This window comes from Populus trichocarpa, chromosome 6 (assembly GCF_000002775.5).
Source record: "Populus trichocarpa isolate Nisqually-1 chromosome 6, P.trichocarpa_v4.1, whole genome shotgun sequence".
In the NCBI taxonomy this organism is placed as follows: domain Eukaryota; kingdom Viridiplantae; phylum Streptophyta; class Magnoliopsida; order Malpighiales; family Salicaceae; genus Populus; species Populus trichocarpa.
The window spans coordinates 2,998,578-3,021,273 of NC_037290.2; the positions used below are offsets into that span (position 1 = coordinate 2,998,578).

Sequence of the window (22,696 nt, forward strand, 5' to 3'; positions counted from 1 at the left end):
TGAATCCTACCATCCTCAAAAGGAAGAACCCGCCAATTCCATTAAAGCCAAGTCAATACCTAATACAAGTCAAATCGCATCTGCAAATCTCATTCCAATATGACATCCTTCTTGACAGTTGAAATTTAAAAAATGAAGTCAATAAGAAAAAAACAACCAGACACAGCCATAGCACAACTTTGGAATCCATGATACCTTCTAGTGATCTCATTTCTTTCCTGTACCAATTTGTTTTCAGGGTGGCACCTTGCAAATCCTCCTAAAACCAGTGATGTCCATCCGAAAATAAAAGAACAGAAAGGAAAAAGCTCTTCTTATTTACTTTCTTTTGTCTCAAAGAACCAAATCCTTCTTCTTTTAAGATTTTAAAGATGATGCCTACCAAGCTTGGAGCTGAATTTGACTCTGATTATTCCTTCTCATCTGAAAGTTCATGTATGAGCAGCAAATCGTCATCATCCTCATCATGTTACCAGAAAGAAGATAATAGCTACGAGGCAGGAAGAGAGCTGAAGAGGAAAGTAAAGAAGTTAAGATCATCCAAGCTTGCAAGATTGCCAAGCTTGAAGCTCATCACAAGACAAGCCAAAATTCAATCTGATGATGTTTCTGTCCTGTCTAGTGACGCAGCAAGATCACAACATTCAGGCATGTCACCAAATTATATGAGGACCACCACTTCTTCAAATGCAAAGAAAGAGAATTTGCAGGCAAGTTAGCGCCCCCACCCCCTTATTTTTTTAAAAAAGGAAGTTTCGGTAGCAGTGTTTCAAGTAATTGAAATGTTAAATATAGTAAGCCAAATTATTGCCTTTTCCATGCAGAAATCAGCAAGAACTTTGGCAAGGCGATCTAGTTTTAAGCCAGCAAAGAGTTTGCCAAGGTTGTCTAGTATAAAATTCAGGAGACCTTTGATAAGGAAATCTTCTGGAGGAACTGACCTGAAGAAAAAAATGAAGAGGTCAAGATCAATCAAGCTTGCCGACCGATCTTCCATTGTTTTTGCAAGTGATGCGGATGCATCGGTGGATTATTTGGAGGCAAAAAACTGTTCTGATGGGAGGAATGTTCATTTTCAGGCAAGTCCCCATCTTGAATCTACTTTGATTAGCAACAATGAGGATAGGAAAAAATCAAGTAATTCAAAGCAGAATTTAGCTTCTTCTGGTAACAACTCTATGAGAGTCATGACAAGAACTTCCACATTGAGACCTGTAAGGATCTTCACAAAAGTGGCGAGCTTCAGAACAAAGCGTTCTCAAATTCCAGACTCAAGCATCCAAAAAACCACCTGTTCTTCGGCCATCAAAGACTCCAAGTTTCCAAATCATCTTGAGCTGCAACCAGGAGGAAGTGAATCTGAAGGAAATTCGATCATGAAGGTTTGTCCATATAGTTACTGCTCCCTTCATGACCATCGCCATTCCGATGTACCTCCGCTTAAACGCTTTGTATCAATGAGGCGACGTCTGTTAAAGACCCAAAAAAGCATGAAATCAGAAAGTCAATCCTCTCGAAGAGCGAAGCATTCTGGTATTTCAAAGAAGGGAACACAGACAAGTCAATCGGCATCTTGTGGAGACTTGGCAGTTCTAGAAACAGCCCATGACAAGATGGCTGTCTCATCGTCCATTGGCAGAAAAGCTGGACAAAGAGCTGAGTCAAAGAGTGCTCACGGAGGAGATGAAAAAGATTACAGAGATGTAATAAGTGTCACTGAGAACCAAACTCTTCCAGAAGAAGCTGATGAAGGTAGAATTGCTAGTTTGAACTTGAATGTATTTAAAGGTGATTCACAATTGAACACTGCAAAGGAAAATGCTTCAACAAGTGTAGCTGATGAACGAGTCAATAAACCCAGAAGCCTAAGCCTGAATAGATTCGTGGAGTCCACAGAAATCGACAATAAGGTCTCTTCTGTTTCCATTGGTAAACCATCGCAAGAGGAAACAGCATCCTGTGAAGAAAAGAACCAAGATGCTGTGCAAGATTATCGGTTCCTTGGTGCAGATTCTGAGCATGATTATACTGTGGATACAGGCCACAGAAATCCATGGGAGAAACAGAAGCCCATGGGATTGTGGAACCTAATATATCAGCATATGGCATCAGGTGTTGCTGCAGAAGATGGAACCCGACCACATCTTAATAAAGAAGCCAAGGAAGAAGAAGAAGAAGAGAATACATTGCCTGGCATGAGCAAATCTGGTTCTTTTCAGGATTTTTCTAGTACAGATCACAGCATTGGTGAGGAATATCATGATGAACGCAGCCAGAAGATTCAGCAATACCAATGTGATGCCATTAAGTTGGTGCAAGAAGCATTTGATAGAATACTCTCAGAAATTCCAGACCAGCCAACTGATGATCTATCAGTTACTAGTGACACAACTTCAGACAAGAAGATTGCAGAAAACGATCATGGTGAAGACAGACAATTGAACATCTCAACTTCCTATGATTCATGTGGAGACAGCATGGTGCAGGAACCAGAAGAAACGAGGCTCCAAGCTGATAATGCCTTCCAAAAAGAGAAGGCAGAATCAAGTGTGGAAAGCAAGTCTAACCAGCAAACGCCCAAGAGCTGGAGTAATCTGAGAAAAATACTCATCCTCAAGAGATTCATCAAGGCATTGGAAAAGGTGAGGAACTTCAGTCCACAGAAGCCACGGAATCTAAATGTAGAGGCTGACCCAGAAGCAGAAAAGGTTCATCTGCGTCATCAAACCATGGGAGAGAGAAAAAATTCTGAGGAATGGATGCTTGATCATGCACTTCAACAGGTTATTTCTACACTAGCCCCAGCTCAAAAGAGAAAGGTAGCTCTGCTTGTACAAGCATTTGAGAAAGTCACCCTGCCTACAGAAGTTGGTACTTCGCCAAGGTCCAACATAGAAGCTTCTTCTCAAACAACTCCAGTTAAAACCAGCACCGGTGCCTCTGACTGCAAAGGGTCTAGAGAAGGAAAAGAAACTATATTTGGAATCACTCTTTGTAAGACATCAAGCCTTGAAACAAGCTTCAAACAGAATCAAGACCAGGCCAGTGACTTCTACAAAGTGGATGAGCACATTCAAGGTTCTTGTTCTGAGGTGAAAGAAACAAGTTTAAAAAATGGTTGCATTCATCTAGCATCGAGTCCTTCGTCCACAAAGAACACTGCTGCAGAGTTGAAGAATGAATTTGTTGCTTTCAATCTTGGTAATGGTGAAACTAATTCCACTGTTAAAGATGATGAGCCTGATTTCGTCAGCCACTGTTTGGTGGAGGATACAGATTCCAACTTATGTGACAATCCATTGCCAAGGTCAGCTGATGTTCTACGAACTTCTAGTGAGGAACTTGTGATATATGGGGAAACCCTCCAAGAGGATGCCAAAGAAGCAAGTGCAGTTTCTGCCTCAGAGGTACATGATCGTAATTTTGGATTAAACGGCCAAAAGTCAGACATCAATAACAAAAACAACGGAACTTGTGATGAATCAGATGAACCCAAAAGCCAAACCCTAAAAGATTACGAGGGTTCCATTGCAAATACCGATGTGGTTTCTTCATCTTCAGTTTCTGTGCCACTAAAGGAATCATCTGAAGTTGCTGGAGAAGAAAATAAGCTCCTCCAAGGATCCACCCTGCTTGACGATTCAGAACCAGGTTGTACAACTGATGCTGCACATGAAAAGCAGAAACATATGAAGTTCTGGTTCTTGATATATAAGCACATGGTATCAGGCAATGCGACATTACTTGAGGGAGCAGAGAATGAAGAACAAGGGGATGGTGGCAACCAATTGGTTGAAATGAACACATTGGATAATGATGACGCGGGCAACCAAAAGATTAAACTCCAGCAGATTGAAACCATTAGACTGGTAGAAGAAGCAATTGATCAAATCCCTCTTCCAGAATTTCAAGAAGACTCACCAGATGATCAATCAGTTGCCTGCGACATAATTCAAGACCAGGACCAGGAGCACACAGAAAAGAAAGCTGGGGAAGGGGAGGAACCTTTCATCTCATCTTCCTTTGAGGACACCAATGAAAGCTTTGAAAAATCTGACAGCACAAAAGTAGAGGAGAGCACCACACTGTATCAACAAGAACAGCAGCTCAATTCTGATAACATCAGTGCACAAGAAAAGGCAAAACCAATACCACCAGCAGGAAACAAGCCAAAGCCAGCTATGCAAAACTGGAGCAATCTGAAAAAGGTGATCCTCCTCAAGAGATTCGTTAAGGCATTGGAAAAGGTGAAAAAATTCAATCCAAGGGAGCCACGATTTCTGCCCTTGGACCCTGCAAGTGAAGCTGAAAAGGTTCATTTAAGGCACCAAGACACGGGTGATAGGAAAAATGCTGATGAATGGATGCTTGATTATACACTTCAACAGGTTGTTGCTAAACTGACTCCGGCTCGGAAAAGAAAAGTGTCATTGCTTGTAGAAGCCTTTGAGGCAGTCACCCCTATTGGAAGTTGAAAAATACATGATACAGCAGCCCTTTGAGTTATTCTGTAAGGTGAAACACAGCCCTTGTGTTTCCTTTCTGTTATCAGTTCAAAGCCAACAATGTTGCCCACATACAGCAGCCACTTGATTTTTTTTAATGAAAGCAAAAATTGAAGTCATAACGAGTTTACATCTCAGTGTTTGAAAAAACATGCACGTAAGATAACAAGAAGCTGTTAGCCGATAATTATTCACTTTGTCGCATCAGCGATACAGGTTAAATTATCACACAGGAGAAACCTCAGTGGATTTATCATTCATACAAGTGATAGCATTCTAGCAATAGATGAAAGCCATGAATTCAGTGAAGATAGTAAAGGAGCATAGACTACTATCATTATTGTAATTCTAAAACCTTATGAATGTTTCTTGTGGAGACTGATTAAGAGTTTTGTGACCAAGTGATGTCTCTTGCATGGTGTACTTAACAGGATTCCTTCATTGTCAATGAGTCAAAAATAAAATACAATATATCGAATTTTGACCATAATGAATTATTGAAAGCAAACTTGAATTTTTTTTTTTTTTGGGAGCGTTAATGGCAAGATTCTCTTCAAACTCAGCCAAACCAGTGGCCAGAATACGATCTGCTAAACCATTAGAAGCAAAAGGTTGGACATTACTGTTATCCTTTTCTGGACAACTATTACTGTAATACATGATGAGCAAACTACTCCATAAAAAAAAAATAGTGAGAAAATAGTAAATCAATATGTAATTAGATGCCTGATGAACAGGACAGGCAAGTTAATCCAAATGGGTACCCGGAAGTATCTCCATGAGCAGCCAACCAAGGTTCAACCATGGAAGCACCACAGCTGTAAAAAATATGGCTTTGAGCACCCAATCTTCCACGAGCAGCCAAATTAGATTGTTTTGCAAACCAATTCAAAACCTTGAACCCGTCTTCAAAAGCCCCGGGTACATGGTCTCTGGTGCCAATCTATACCCAACAGCCACGACAATAACATCACACAATTTAACTATTCTCCGATAAAAGGTATCGTTTCCTACCGATTCATTGCTTCACAAACCCACCACCGTGAAACTGCAGCATCACAAGCAACTTTCGGTCCGGTAAAAGTTACCTGGGGGAGGCAAATAGCTGCTGTAATCATGGGTGTAGGCAATGCGGAGGTGACAAGTGTCGGGAAGGAAAACGCGGAGGGAAAGAGAAGAGAAAGGGTCGACATGGATGTCTTTGGTAGCGACACTGTCAGTAAAAGATGGGTTGCTAGCGGGGATGGATTCATGGGGTGGAGACGTTACACCAAAAGGGTTAGGTTGCCGAGTGAGAGTAGTTTGGGAAGGGATTGTAGAGTTTCGCGATTAAGCTTGGCCTTTTTTATCCAGAGATTATCCTTTTTTCACGCCTTAAAAAGCAAACTGATTGATTGTTGACTGTTGTGGGGGTGATTATCCTACCGTGTAAAGCCAAAGGAAACTCTAACTTTTCATAGCTGAATTTTATAGTTACTATTTCCAAGACTTCTAGACAATTGAGAGGCCGCCATGCTTGTGCAAAGGTTGTTAGCTAACCAAATATCATGGCCAAACAACCCCTGAATCCTGATTGCAAAGTAAAACTTATGGGAGCCTGCGATCCCCATCAACGCAGGACACAAACATTAGGGTTCCATTCACATATTTCACGTCATCACCTGTAAAAAAATTGCATTTGTAGACAGATAATAGAGTAGCATCTACGGGGCGGCATGAGAAAGCTCTTTCGGCAGAGTTACTGGAGTTGAAGGGAAAGAAATGAATTCCAGATCACATTTCAAGCCTGCAGATAGGAGTAGAAATTTTTAGCCAATCTGCTCATTCTGCAGAACCAGCAATCGCAAAAGCAGAGATAAAACTTCCGCAGCAGTTATTTAACTTGGATGGTATCAAGAACCTAAAGGATACTTGGCAGGTCCGAAAGTTTTCCATCGTCCACGTTGTCCATTGATATGTGCTCGGTTCAACATATCCCACGTACTTGTGCATAGAATGCATTCAACAGCTGGTGCTTATTCCGTAACGAGATTTGTCTTAATTGATGATTTCATGCTCGATCAAAACTCACTCTACGTGAGAAATCTAGATTGTGAAACATCCATTATAAGCTAAAAACAACCAAATAAAGAACATTCCTTGAACTAAACCACAGAATGAAAAATTACACATTATGACAGAAAATTGTAGGGATTGAACCAGCATGAACCATGAAAAGGTTTGAGGCAACTCCAAAACTGAAGTTATCTACAGAAAACGGCCTCTCATTTCTGCAATAGATGAGCTTAGAATGTAGCCAGGGCATGCAAGGTAAACAAGCTCCAATTCTTTTGCTGCATCTGGAAATCTCCTGTAGAGCTTCCTCAACCTCATGCCCGGCTAAAACCATTCATCCAGCTGAAAAAGAAACAAAAAGAGAATGATGCCTGCACCTAGGAAGTAAAAACACCAAAAATATCTATAACAATAACATGCATCTCTGTGCCAGTATCATATCAAATTTGAACCAACCACCCCCCTTACTCCATGCAACAGCCTTCTCACACAAAATCCCCATGTTCATAACCTTCCAAAGATGTACAAAATGGGAAACATGAAAAAAATTCAGACATGTTACATATGAGAAAACACGGCCACAAAAAAATTCAGACATGTTACATATGAGAAAACAATTTCATGAACTGCCAAGGAGAACAATAACAATTTATTAAACACACGGTAGAGAATAAAGCAAAATTGTACAGCCAAAAAAAAATCCAATACAAGACCTCAGTTTTGGAAATTGCTTCTGCTTAAACTACATGAAAACATTACAAAAACTACAAACAGTACTTCAGATGCCGTAAAGTTAACAAAAGCAGTCATTTAGGAACTACTACCTTAAAATAAAACGTTTAGGACTTTCTTGTCTAATCTTCTTCTCCATCTTTGTCCTTCTTTTTCTTCTTCTTCTTCTTCTCACTTTTATCAGACTCACCATCAGCTTTGTCATTATCAACGGTTGCAGCCTCTTCAGCCCCTTTGTCTTTCTTCTTTTTTTTCTTCTTCTCAGACTTCTCAGTCTCCTTTTCTTCTAAATTTCCCACTTCAGCATCCTCCTTACTCTTCTTTTTCTTCTTTTTCTCTTTCTTCTCATCTTCACTTCCCTCCACTGGCACTTCCTTTTCAGCCTCGCCACCCTCTTTACTCTTCTTTTTCTTCTTCTTCTTCTCCTTTTTCTCATCATCACTTCCCTCCACAGGCTCTTCCTTCACCTTCTTATCCTTGACACTCTCTTCATTTTCAACTTCTGTTTTAGTTTTCTTAGCAGGAACCTGGGCAGCAGGGCTATCAGAGCTTTCATTCAATTTGCGCTTGCGCCCCTCACCATCTTCCCCGTCCTTGTTCTTTTTCTTCTTCTCCTCTTCACCAATCTCCTTCACAACTGGTTCAGCAGCAGCAGCAGCAATTCCAGCTACCATAGAATCTCCGCCAGGAGGCAAAACCAGATTTCTCATCCATTCATGAGGAGTGTTCTCATTTGGCTTCCCATGCTTATCCAACTTCCCCTCGGAAATCAACTTCTTCTTTATCGAAGCCCTTGGCCCCAACCCCCATTTCCTCGGATAAGTATCCCTATCCATCACAACCCTCTTAATCTTTGCCACAACACCATGATCACAAGTAGCCATAACAGCAGTTGTCATCTCCGCAATTCCCAGGGCAACAGCCTCACCCTTAGTAGTCATCAACACAACTTCCTCACCAGCCTCTATATCGTTCTCAAACCTCAACAGCCCCGGAATCATCAACTTAGCACCATAACAAATAGCATTCACAGCAGAATCCTTAACCACTAACCTCTTATAACTGGTCAAAAGCACTTCAAGAGGCATAATAGCTCTCCTCAAGTAACTCTCATCGCGATAATTATCATAAACCCACTGAGCATCCATAACATCATGCATAGTAACCATATTATCTTTCTCCCCTAAGATCCCTGACCTCACCCTCCTCAACTCTTGCATATGCGCACCAACACCAAGAATCAACCCCAAATGCACACACATAGTCCTAACATAAGTCCCCGCCTCACACGAAATCCAAAAAACAACCAAATGCCTATCTGCATCATATTCCAACAACTTACTCTCATAAATTGTCCTAATCCTAAGCTGTCTTTTAACAGCAGAAATCAAGGGCGGCCTCTGAAAAACCGCTCCAGTAAGTGTCTCTAACGCTCTCGCTACTTTAGCAACATCAGGAACCTTATCATGCAATCTAGCAATACAAACATACTCTTTTCCAGCACCTTGTTGAGATTTAACAAGTCTAGTAGCTCTATCAATACAAACGATTAAATTACCAGTAACTTTAGGGTCTAATGTGCCACTATGACCAGTTTTTTCGACACGTAAAATCCTCTTAATCCAAGCAACAACTTCATGTGAAGAAGGGTTTGCTGGTTTATCAAGATTCATAATACCATACCTGATGTATTCGGCAAGTGGACGCTTGAGTGGTGAGTGACCAGATGGAAGTGGAGTGTAGTGTCCAGTTCTTACATTGAGTCTGTCGTAGTTTTTCAAAAGGATTGGCCACTGTGAAGTGTCGATCGTTGGGGTGAAGTTTTGAGGCTTGATCATGAAATCTTTGTCAGTGTCTGTTGTTGGGTTAGCGTCTGTTTGGGTTTCTTGGGTTTTTTTCTTGTGTTTTTTCTTCTCAGAGCGAGAAAGCTCGACTTCAGACATGGTGGTGGTCAATGTTAGTAGAGAGGGAGTGTCAGTTTCTAGGGTTTTGGCGGACGCTTGTAAAGGAGAGGAAGGGTTTAGAGATGGAAATGTGGATTTATAGGGTTAGGGTTTTGGGGGGCTTCGGGGGGCTTCGGGGGCTAGGGTCTATGATGGCTAGTTTAGATGGGCTAGGGATTCTGTGGCTGTTAGGCTCAGTTGGTGCAAACCAAATTGGCCCAGAGGTTTGTTAAGACCGGTTTACTTGGGGCTAGACTCAAGTTAGGAATGCAAATTTGCCCAATCAAGCACATGCCCGTCTGGGCCCGCCTACAAAAAAATTACAATATTAAACTAAATGCGGTCCATGAGAATTAATTTAAAATAATATTAAATTATTTTTTAAAAAAATAATAATAAAATAATGTGTTTTGAAAAATAAAATAAAAATCAAACAAGTTTGATGGTTAACCGTAAAGAGATTTAAGAAGAGATGAAGTAATGAAATGTTTTTCCTCAGTTGCTTAGAGGATTACATACTGTTTTATTTATAGCAGGTTTTGGATGAGAGCAACTCTGTTACAAGATGCATTTGAAAGTATTTGAATTTACATAGAGTTTGTTATTTCCTGAACGTGAGCTTCTTCTTCTTCTCGGTTGTTTTGAATTTGATCTTTATCCATTTGTTGAGATTTATCTTGAGCTTTATCTCGTGCATGAGCTTTATCCGGTGCAGGAGATTCAGTTGCGCCATTACGCCCCCTCAATCGCAACGGGAGCTCGTGAACGTTGAGATTGTTACGGAGACTGCAGAACCGGGCAGTTGGGAGTGCCTTTGTGAAAGAATCAGCAATCTGATCTGTACTGGAAATGAACCGAACCTGAAGTTGACGCTGGGCAACTTGATCACGCACGAAGTGAATGTCCAGTTCAATGTGTTTCGTGCGTGAGTGATAGAGAGGATTTGCAGTGAGATACGTGGCTCCGATATTGTCACACCAGAGCACAGGCGGAGTTGGACTCAAGATGCCAAGTTCAGTGAGGAGAGATCGGAGCCACATTACTTCAGCGGTGGTGTTGGCAACCGCATGATATTCTGCCTCTGTGCTGGAATGTGATACTGTCGGTTGTTTGCGTGAGCTCCATGAGATTAAATTTGATCCAAGGTATACACAGTAGCCACTGAAAGATCGTCTGTCATCAGAACAACCGGCCCAGTCAGCGTCGGAGAAAGCATGGATGTCGGTGGATGAGGTGCGGCGAATGAGAATACCGTGGTGCATGGTTTGTCGGAGATAACGGAGAATCTGTTTGACAGCGGTCCAGTGGTCTGTCGTGGGACGTTGCATGAACTGGCACACTTTACTGACTGCAAATGCAAGGTCGGGTCTGGTAAATGAGAGATACTGCAGAGAACCAACTGTGCTGCGATAGAGGGTTGGATCATGGAATGGATCGCCTTTGAACAGAGATAAGTTGGCTGATGGAGACATGGGGGAGTTCACTGGCTTGGCATTGATCATATCTGTCTTTTTGAGCAGGTCGAAAATATATTTTTGCTGTGAGAGAAAGAGGCCACGGTCATCCAGTAAAGCTTCAACACCAAGAAAATAGTGAAGGTTTCCAAGATCTTTGAGAGGGAAATCCTGTTGCAGATTAGAAATGACAGAGTGTAGAAGAGACTTGTTAGGGCCAGTGATGATGATATCATCAACATATATGAGGAAGTAGATGACAGCCTGTGGTGATTTGAAAATAAATAATGAAGTATCGGCTTTGGAAGCTGAAAAACCCATGGACACCAATTTATTGCTGAGTTTTGAGAACCAGGCCCGAGGAGCCTGTTTGAGCCCATAAAGTGATTTTTGAAGATGAAACACATACTCCGGGCATGATGGATCAGAAAATCCAGGAGGCTGAGTCATGTAAACCGTTTCTTGTAGGGTGCCATGCAAAAAGGCATTTTTGACGTCGAGTTGGCGGATGGGCCAATTTTGTGAGACTGCAAAAGAGATAACAGTCCGAATGGTAGTGGGTTTAACCACTGGACTGAAGGTGTCATCATAATCAATACCTGGTAATTGGTGAAAGCCTTTGGCAACTAGACGGGCTTTGTAACGCTCTATTGTCCCATCAGCCCGTTTCTTGATGCGGTAGACCCACTTACAGCCCACAAGGTTGGTGTTGGGCTTCGAAGGAACTAGGATCCATGTGCCGCTATCTAGCAGGGCTTGAAATTCCTCATTCATGGCCTGTCTCCAATGTGGGCTTTTAGAGGCTGCAGTGAAGGAAGTGGGCTCTATGGAATGGATTTCGGTGAGCAAGGCCCGTGGAGTGGGTGCCATATCTGGTGGAACATTTTTGGGCCTGTGTATATTGTTTTTAGACCGTGTGATCATGGGATGAGAGTTTGGTTGCTCAAAATTAGTGGCTGGTGGGGTGTTTTCTGGTGGGTCGTTTTGACCGTTTGACAAGTCAAGGGCGAGTTGGGTTGGTGGAAGGGAGAGGGTAGTGGCCACAGTATTTGGCTGTGAGATGCAGAGTGATGAGGGTAGTGTTGGGGAAGGATTTGGAGGAGCAGGAGAAGGAGGATGCTTTTGCTGGAATGGGAAGTGGGATTCATCGAAGATGACATGTCTAGAGATAAAGACTCTGCCAGTTGATTGTTGCAGACATTGATATCCTCGATGAAGGGGGCTGTAGCCAAGAAAAACACAAAGGGCTGAGCGGTAATCCATTTTGTGGGAGTTGTATGGGCGAAGATATGGCCAACAGGCGCACCCAAAAGTGCGAAGTAGAGTATAGTCTGGAGTTTGTTTGAACAGGAGTTCAAGTGGTGTTTTGTGGTGAATGACAGGAGACGGAAGGCGATTGATAAGATAGGTAGCAGTGAGGAACGCATCGTCCCAGTATTGGTGAGGGACAGAGGCATTTGCCATGAGTGTGAGGCCGGTCTCAACAATGTGGCGATGACGGCGCTCGACTGACCCATTCTGCTCGTGAGTGTGTGGGCAAGATAGACGATGAATGATGCCAGTGGTAAGAAGATGGGATTTTAAGGCCTGGAATTCTCCTCCAAAATCAGTTTGGACGCTTTTGATTTTGCAATCAAAGTAGCGTTCAATCTGAGTTTGGAAGTTGATGAAGGTATGAGCAACCTGTGACTTAGCATTAAGAGGGAATAACCAGATGAACTTAGAAAAATCATCAATGATGCTTAAGTAATATTTATTGCCACGAATAGATTCAGTGGGCGATGGCCCCCATACATCCATAAATATTAACTGAAATGGAGAAGATGAAACAGAAGTGGACAAATGAAAAGGAAGTTTATGACTTTTGCCTAATTGACAAGCATGACAAACTGGAAAATTTTTATTGCTGGTGACTGCTAGTTGAAACTTGGAGAGAATGGCTTTGACTGTGCGTAAAGCAGGGTGTCTTAGGCGTGCATGCCACTGTGGAAACGAAGCTTTTTCGCTGAGGTAAGAGGCTGGACTGGTGGTTGGTGAAGTGAGAGGACGCAGAGGATAAAGGCCATTGTTACTCGGTCCGTGAAGAAGGGTAGCGCCCGAGGATGGATCCTTGACACAGAAAAAGGAAGGGTGAAATTCAAAGTACACATTATTATCTTTTGTGAACTGATGAACTGAGAGTAGGTTCTTTTTGATTTCAGGAGCATGTAGAATGTTATTAAGAAGGAAAGATTTAGAAGTAGAATAAAGAAGAGAAGAACCAGTGTGAAGAATACGCAAACCTTGTCCATTGCCAACCTGAATTTGATCAGGACCAGTGTAGGGATCGGCTTGGATTGAAAGGTTGCTGAGATTTGAGGTAATGTGATTTGTGGTACCAGTATTAGGATACCAATTTTGATCATAGGAGGATGCAGAAGAGTGGGCCATGTTTGCTTGAGGAGTGGGTGGAGACGGAGAATGTGGTTGCTGGTTAAAGCGATACCAACAATTTGCTGCTGTATGGCCTATTTTGGAGCAGATTTGACATTGAGTGCGGGTGGATTGTGATTGGTTGTGTGGGAAGGAATTGTGAAGTCCACGCCCCCTGCCTCTAGACCGGTTTCCATAGTGAGATCCACCTCTATATGGAGGCAGACCATGGTGACCCCGAGTGGGATAGGAGGTGACAATGTTAGCTGTGGGCAGACTAAAGCCAGTGGTGGTGTTTTGTTGGTTGAGACGATTTTTATAAGTGAGGAGGCAACCATATAGTTCATCAAGAGAGATAGGTTCAAGCCTAGTGGTAATAGAAGTGACAAGGGAGTCATAGGAGGGAGGGAGACCAGCAAGAAGATAGGAGGTGATTTCTGAGGAATCAAGGGGGTGACTGATTGCAGAGAGAGTATCGGAGAGTTGTTTGACTTTTGTGAAATAATCAGTGATGGTGAGGGATGCCTTTTTAAGGGTGGAGAGTTGGAAACGCATGCTGAGAATACGAGCAGAGGAGGTAGAAGAGAATGTTTTCTCTAATGCGAGCCAGACAGCTCGAGAAGATGTGAGACCCACAACTTGTGTGAGAAGGGATTCAGTGAGAGAAGAGAGGAGGGCACTGAGTATTATTTGATCTTGTTGGGACCAGTGAATGTATTCAGGATTAGGAATGTGAGTGGAGGAGTTGGGAATTGTGATAGCTGGGCAGGGAACAGAACCATCTAGATAGCCAAAAAGATTTTGACCACGAAGATATGGGATTAGCTGAGCTCGCCAAAGGAGATAATTATCTTGGGTGAGTTTGATGGTGATGAAGTGGTGGAGTTGAGTGGGGAGAATAGAGCTGATAGCAGCAGAAGAGGAAGAAGAATTGTTAGATGCCATGAGAGACGTTTGTCTTTGCAGGCTCTGATACCATAAAGAGATTTAAGAAGAGATGAAGTAATGAAATGTTTTTCCTCAGTTGCTTAGAGGATTACATACTGTTTTATTTATAGCAGGTTTTGGATGAGAGCAACTCTGTTACAAGATGCATTTGAAAGTATTTGAATTTACATAGAGTTTGTTATTTCCTGAACGTGAGCTTCTTCTTCTTCTCGGTTGTTTTGAATTTGATCTTTATCCATTTGTTGAGATTTATCTTGAGCTTTATCTCGTGCATGAGCTTTATCCGGTGCAGGAGATTCAGTTGCGCCATTAAACCGTGTTATAAGTTCACCTGTCAAGTTTGATTTAATTAACTTTAATATTATTTAAATTAAAATCTAGCTCAAGCATATCTGAAAATTATTCATAACTTAACTCATCATTTAATGTTATGACAATTATCCATAAGTCATATAATTATATGAGGAAAGAGATTATAATTACAGTTTTTTTAATATTTTTTCCCTGAAAATTCCCGGCATTTACTTGATTAAAAGCATATTTTGTGTTGCTGTGAAATTGTTATTTTGTCATTTTAAAAAAAAATTGTTTTAAAATTTTATTATTATTATTTTAATGTGATGATGTTAAAAATATATTTTTTTTAAAAAATATTATTTTGATGCATTTTCAAATAAAAAAAACTTTGAAACACAATATCTACCACACTCCCAAACATACACTAAATAAAAATATTTTTATTTTAAATCAAACTATTATATTTAACCATAATGATATGGGTTTTTTTATCATCATAGAACACAACGAAAAAAATTTATGTGACCTAATCCAGACTCATTGAGGTCATAGACGAATATGGATTGAATGGCCAAGCATGACAAACTTTAGTCTAAGTTTTTAATAAATAAATAAATAACAGTATTGTTGTTATATTAATTTATTATTTTATTTTTATTAAATATTTATAAATATATCGCACAAGTCTCCCGTGATAGGAGTCACACAATCAATCATAGTATCATTCAGTATATCAATCTACATGTAATACAAATGCAATTCTAATTGTTTTCTATGGTTAAGACCATGACGTACTTATGTGTTAATTTTAACCAATAATTAATATTTTTCCATGTAATAGAAAATTAATGCATAAAATTAATGGGCCTTTATTGCCACGTATGCAGATAGAAAAAACTAAAACATTGATATTAACATAGATTTATAAAAAAATATTTTTAATTAAACCAATATAAAGCCCATATCATAAGTTTCAAATTAAAATGCACGTTGAATATTTCTCAGTGAAATGTTAAAGAAAAAAAAAACCAAGAAAATTATCTCTTAAACTAAATCAACCCACATCAAGATCCTTCAGGTTTTTTAATATTTTATGATAGTACAGGAATTGTATTGTTTGAACTCTTATTATTTTTTAATTAAGTTTTTTTTCCTTAATAAAATTATAAAATTAAGTGATATCAAATTCAATATATATCAAGAAAATAAAGATATTATATATTTTTTAAGATTTATATTACATTTTATTTTAGTCTGAGGATAAAAAAAATTATAATTTCAATTTCAATCAATAAAGAAATTAAATTCCAATATACCAAGTTGTAAGAAAATCTATAAAATTACACTAAATTAATCAGTATAAAATCTATACTATTCATGTTTTAAACACAATAGGAATGACACAAATAAACATACTTATACCAACTATAATAACACTCAAATATTTTTTTTATTTGTGAAACATTAAACAATGGATTATATATATATATATATATATATATATATATATATGAATGATTTAACGATTAAAACACTGATGTTTTGAAAAGTCCGTGTCCAAAAGTACGGGGCATGCACAGGATGTTAAGCATAGATTATTTTTTTAAATGTTTGTGATTTAGAAATGTATTAAAATAATAATTTTTTAATTTTTAAAAATTATTTTTGATATTATTATATCAAAATAATTTGAAAATATCAAAGAAAAATTAATTTAAAGCTATTTTTTTTTAAATACAAAAACAAATATATTCAAATAAAATTTTTTTAGAGAAATAGTAAATGGATTTTGCCTATGAAGTTACGGCTATAAACAATACCACAAGATAAATAAGGTATCTGAACCATTAAAATTATCTTTTTCATGCGTCATCTTTTTAAACACACCGATGACTTGAAAAGTCTTTGCCAAGAAGTATGGAACAAGCATAATTAGAGGATGATTTAACGATTAAAATTGTTTTATCCGACTAGATGACTATGAATAAAAGGAATCCAAGAAAAATATTCAATTAGGATAATTGAATGCTCAAGAACTAGATTTTCAGTTTTAATAATAAAAATATACTATCTTTTTAGCATATAGTTAATTGAAGAAAGAAGGTTCAAAGGAAACAGGAATCAATAAAGTTCCGCGCAAGAAAGAAGCTTCTACTTCTAGTTTCCCCAAAGTCAAATTAACAATCAAAATTCGAAGCCTTCTAGTTATAAAACACCTACTCTCCGTGTAAGACAAGGACTTGAGGCTCAAGCCAAGGGACCAACTCTTCTTTCCCTTCTCCATATAAATATACACACAGAAAAAGTTCAAACTTGGTTCTAGATTTGGAGCTCTCATGGCTGGCCTTCAATACTACTTCTTTCCTACAGATTTCTTCTATCCTCGTCCACCATCAGCTGCTAAAGAGAGTGTTAGCAGCCCAGTTCAACGCATTCAACCACAAAAAGGAGACGCCGAAGATCGTGACATGGAACAACACAAGGCCATGATGGTTCGATACAAGCATGACGACCAAAGCAACCTACCGCAGCTCTCTGCTTCAACAGCAATAGTCCCCTCTCCATGCATAATCAAGAGTGAGATTCGCAGGAAACGGTTGAATAACACTGCTTAATTTCTACTGGGATTCTTGCAATTTAACACCAAATTGACCTTGCTGATTTTCTTTGTATTGTTTTACATACAGGAATTGTTGAATACCAAACTTTTCTTTGGGTTAACTAGTTATTCTGTCTAATATACTTGATTAAAGTTTCTTTTGTTTAGGTAATGCAATCTGGTTTCATATTATCTTGTTTGTTTTTGTGTTTTAAAAATATTTTAAAAATAAATATTTATTTTTTTATTTTTTTATTTATTTTAAATTAATATTTTTTTGATATTTTTAAATTATTTTGATGTGTTGATATTAAAAATAATTTTTAAAAAATAAAAAAAATATTATTTTAATATATTATTAAATAAAAAACATTTTAAAAATCAAATATAACCCTACCCAGACATTTATCCTTTAGGTTTTTGTTTTCCATCCTCCCGAGGAATGCTTGAAAAGATCGAACCAATATGTCAGAATATTTGTGTACCTGTAGCAGCTTCATTTATTAGTTTACCACTTGTGTTTTTTCAAAATTGAAATCACTTTTTCAGTTAGAAAATAAGTGTGTCCGTGATTATACTGTTTTTGTGATTGTAATTTTAAAAAATAAACTTTTTAGAAATATTTTTAATTGTAGTTTTTAAAAAATAAATTTAAAAAAAATACTTGTTTTATTAAAATTATTGTGGAATAGATTTTTTTATGCAAAATAAATAAAAAACATGTTTTTATAAATAAAAAATAATTTTTTTAGCTTTCATAAAATTAAAGTTTAAAACACACATAATTGTATTATATATCGAGCCCTTTTAAAGAAAACAGAAATTATTTAATTAACCATAAAGTTTTTTCTCATGGTTGGTAAAAAACAAGGGCTACCAAACAAGTTTTACGACTTTAATCAGGTATTGTTGGACATATCTTTGACACGCATCATTTTAGCATTAATAAAAATTAAAAAAAAATCAGGTAATTTCTTTATCGCTTGTTGAATCATGATTGGCGGCTGATCAACAAAATGCTAAAAGTGGTGATTTTACTTTTACCTTATTACGAAGCACTATTTATTTTAATATTATTTTTTTAATTTATATTTTTTTTTCAAATCCAATCTAATTATTTAGTATTTTATTTGTTAAGGATTTCACTTTATTATTTTTTCAATTTATTTTTTATTAAATTATCTTAACTCTCAAACCCGAGTTGCGAGTTTAGCTGATTAACTTTGTTAGCTCGTATATTTCTTTTTATTTTTTTAATTGATTTTTTTTTAATTTTATCATTAAACATTTTATTTATTGAGAGTTATGCTTCATGTTTTGTTTTGATTTGATTTTTATAAGATTATCTTAGTTTCATGACTCGAGTTACAAGTTTAAATGGGTAACCCGAGTTAACTCCGGTAATTTGTTTTAGTCCTTTTTTTAAATTAAATTTTATTTTTTATTTTTATTTTTATCATTTAATATTTGGTTGATTGAAAATTATACTTCACAATTTGTTTTGATTAGTTTTTTATGGGGTTATTCTAACAACATGACTTAGATTACAGATTTGATAGATTAATCTAAGTTAAATCATTTTTTTTTTTTTGCTTTCTACTAGGTTATCTCAACCTCATAACTTGAGTCACGAGTTTAGCTGGTTAACCTGAGTTGACTCGGATCATTTTTATTTTTATTTTATTTTATTTTTTCAATTTTATCCTTTACCATTAGATTGATTAGGAATTGAGCTTTATAATTTGTTTTGATTTTCTTTCTATAAGGTTATCTTGGTTTCATGATTTATGTCGTGAGTTTGGCAAGTCAACTCAGTTTGACTCGAGTTATTTTTTTGCTTGTTTTTTTAATTGATTTATTTTTCAATTTTATCCTTCAATATTGGTTTGATTAAAAAATAAGCTACATAATTTGTTTCGATTTGTTTTCTATAAGGCTATCATAATCTTATGACAAGGCTTACGAATATGGGTGTTCAAAAAAATCGCTCATCTATAATATTTGCATTATCTGACCCAACTTAACCTATCAAAGTCAAATAATATGGATATAACAAATGATAACAGGTAAAAAAATTCATCATAATTTTGTTTAATTAAATTATCTTTTTTATTAATTATCCAAATTATTTTTAGATCTATTAAATCAATTTTTATATAGGATTTTTTTTTTCCATAAAAATATAAATATTGTTTAGATTTCTTTATTAAAAAAACGATTTGACCAGCAACGTGTACACGTGATAATGTTTAAGATTCTAAAAAATATGTAAGAGTCAAAAAGTAAAAACAGCACCAAGAAAGTAACCCAGAGAGTAAAAAAAACTAGCACCAACCTTTCCTTTCCAAAACATCCCCTCTCTCCCCTTCTATAAAAATATCAAGGGCGAAGCACAACACTTTCAACCAAGAAAACAGAGCTCTCAACGAAAAAGAGAATCTCACTAGACACCTCTTCCTAGATTCCTTGTCCTGCTAAGCTTTCAAGATCTTTGGCAGTACTCTTACCAACCATCTCTTGATTCTTGAAAGCTTAATTTTCATGGCTGGTCTTCAGTACAACTTCTTCCCCACAGATTTCTTCTACCCGCGTCCACAAACTGTGAAAGTAGACACCGCCGCCACCACCACACAGAAAAGCGCCGCTCTTCCCTTGCAGATTCAAGAGCGAGAAGTCATGATCACTGATGATCTTAAGCCCAAACACCACCCCGCAAGCTTAGTTTTACACAACAACAAGCATGGCCACAAGATCGGTACTCCCATGAACAAGCGCACTGCATGATTTAGCAAGCTTTTCAGAGAATTCTCTGCAAATCCATGTTTTTGTTTGCTGTGTAGAGATTTGGGTTCTCTCCATGTAGAACAGATGGAAGGAACATTCCCCTGTTTTCTTGGCTTTAAGTTCTCTGTTTCTAGACGTATGTATCCTGTAATCTCAACTGGATTGAGTTTGATCCAGATATATTTAATCAAAGTTTGATCAAATGAGCTTTTCCTGTCACTAACGTTGATTGCACCGTGAAGAGGGATTGGTGTTCTTAATCGATTTTAATAGTATCAATTCATGCTATTAGTTTTATATTTATCATTAATATTTAAGAACTTGGATGTGTTTCCAGTCTCTGACTCTGTTTCAAGAGCCCTGTAATTGAATTTATTTTGCTTTTTGCTCACAAGATTAAAGAAAACAAAAACAAAAACAACTTATTTTTTCCGTAGAGTAACATGAATTGATTTTTTGGGAGCATGAAATTCTTGTTGGGAATTGGTGAATGATATTCGTTGCCTTGCATTGATGGCTGCCAATGGTCCCTGCGTCCTTTTCAGAGGAGAGCAGAACAGGACCACCATGTTTTTAATTGTAGAATATCTCACAAGTAGGCACAACTCAATTTTTGACTTATGGTTTATGGCTAGGAAACACAGCGTGCAGCTGCATCATGAACAAGAATATTTGCACGAATATGCCGAGGAAACCATATTCTCAGGCCGCCATATCAATTAACGCCCCAATCAATGATTTAGGTAGTAAAAGGAGAATGATTCAACTTGCAGTTTCTGGTTCACTTGTAACCACGATAAAAAAAAAAAATTGTTGAGAAATTGATTTATTTTATAATTGATTTTATTAAAATAATATTGTTTTTTTTTTTAAATCTTTCCTCCATGTTGATTCGCCTAGGTTAAATCGGGTTTGGTCATATCAATCAAGTTATAGTTCAATCCAGTAATATAAACTAGATTTTATAATGTCTATGGTTTTTTTATTTAATTTAGGCCCTGTTTGTTTGGATGTTCAAAAATGTTTTTGAAAAAATTTAAATTTTTTTATTTTTTTTCTTCAAATTAATATTTTTTTTGTGTTTTCAGATCATTTTGATGCGTTGATATTAAAAATAATTTTTAAAAAATAAAAAAATATATTCTAATATATTTTCGAGTAAAAATTACTTTGAAAAATAACCGCAACAATCCAACTTCAATCACGAGTTTTCGATGTCAACCAGATTTACCAACAACAATTCAAACATTGACTTTTTGAAATCATATGCATAGCATAAACATGTGCCTACTAGCATCACCAACCTTGATATAGAAGTTAGGCAGAAACATGATCAAATAAAAAAAGAAAGATTAGCTATCAATATGAATTAACCAGGCAAGCTTGCCTGTTTCTTTGGTTCTTTCATTGTTATTTTATTTGGCAATGTTCTTTCAGTATTCTTAAATCCAAAAAAGAAAAACTTTTGAGATCTCCCATGGACTCGAGACTCCAACAACTAACAGGGAGTCTTGAGCTTTTTGAAACATTAATTTTTTTTAAAAAAATGGTTAAAGTATTGCTCTTAAAACAGTCAGCTTCAACGACCTTCTTTTTTTTTTTTTTTTGGAGAATTTTCCAACCTCTTTTTCTTTGATTAGACATATGGGTTTTTTATTTGGTGGGTCGAATTTGGTAAATCATCTGTTTAAATTAAACCAATTGGGATGATGGCAAATTATGAGTGGATACCATTCATCAAGACACTATAACTATATATCTACAATCTAATTATGGACAAAAAATAGTTTCCAAATAAAGAGGGATGGATCAAAAATACTTGGGATGATCATTAGGAACTCATTTTACATTCATTGATCTTTTATCTTATTTAACAAAATATCAAATCATAATTATCAATTTTTTTTATTAACATGGGTGTCCGGGCCTGCTTGCGCGTACTTCGACTAATTCTATAGACCCTGAAGTTAACGACCATGTAAACCTCTAGTGATTATCATATTAACAACCACAGGGCTCGAACCTGAGACCACAAGAATTTTTTTTTATTAATGTGGGTGTTCGGGCCTGCTTGCGCGTACTTCGACTGATCCTATGGGTCCTGAAGTTAACGACCATGTAAGTCTCCAGTGTCCATTATATTAGCAACCACAAGGCTCGAACCTGAGACCACAAGAAGAATAAATTTCTTGATTTCAGGCTCTTATCACTGGATCACCTACTAGATGGTTAATGAATTGATTATCAATCTTAATTAATTTAATGGATTGATCGGATGATGTACCGATCCAGAGTCTAATAACAAATAATTTTTTTATCAAATCATGTTGAGAATTGATTTAATATAACTGAATAATCTATCTGTATGTATATATATATATATAAACTTAAATCGTTAAACTTTATCATTAATTTTTAAATTCCTTCTAAGAAGCCCCTAGGCCTCCGTCATCAGATTTGGCTCAAGAGATTGAATGGCCTGCATTTTCTTATGCTTCTTCCCGCATGACTGCCTGCGTATGCTGTAGTATTAGTTTATTATCGATCATCTCATACGGGGAAAAAAAGCAGAACTTCTTGAGGCCGGTCGGACTTGACGAGTTATTTCAATTAAGTTTTTAATAATATGATTTATCCAATTAAATTTAATATAGAATAACCGGGTCAACATCAAAAACCTTTTTAAAAAAAGATGAAACGATAGAATTTTAATAAAAATAATTTATCTATGTTGACAACTCAGTGACCGATGTAAAAGCAAAAAATAAATAAGAAAACTATATTTTAAACCATTTTTTTTTAATCTACACTATATAAGAGATTATATCAGATGTCCATCAAGAAAAACAAAACATGTTATATATTTGTGAAAAAATGTATTGCTTTTTTATTTTATTTTAAAAAAATTAATTTCAGTAGATAAAAAAAATGATATCAAGTTGGAAAAAAAAAAGTAGAACTATATAA

General features: G+C 37.0%; 2 protein-coding genes across 2 annotated transcripts; one reads left to right on the top strand and one right to left on the bottom strand.

Annotated features, from left to right (window-relative positions):
- Positions 1–4,627, top strand: LOC7473583 (calmodulin binding protein PICBP). The gene is made up of 2 exons (XM_052454276.1): positions 1–710; positions 825–4,627. The coding sequence occupies exons 1-2, from the start codon at positions 372–374 to the stop codon at positions 4,473–4,475; spliced, it is 3,990 nt and encodes a 1,329-aa protein (XP_052310236.1). The 5' UTR covers positions 1–371; the 3' UTR covers positions 4,476–4,627.
- A 1,934-nt stretch (positions 4,628–6,561) lies between these two features.
- LOC7473584 (H/ACA ribonucleoprotein complex subunit 4) lies at positions 6,562–9,320 on the bottom strand. Its single transcript, XM_024604223.2, has 2 exons — positions 7,385–9,320; positions 6,562–6,902 (listed from the first exon to the last, which is right to left on the bottom strand). The coding sequence occupies exon 1, from the start codon at positions 9,233–9,235 to the stop codon at positions 7,415–7,417; it is 1,821 nt and encodes a 606-aa protein (XP_024459991.2). The 5' UTR covers positions 9,236–9,320; the 3' UTR covers positions 6,562–6,902; positions 7,385–7,414.
- Between the last annotated feature and the right edge of the window lie 13,376 nt (positions 9,321–22,696).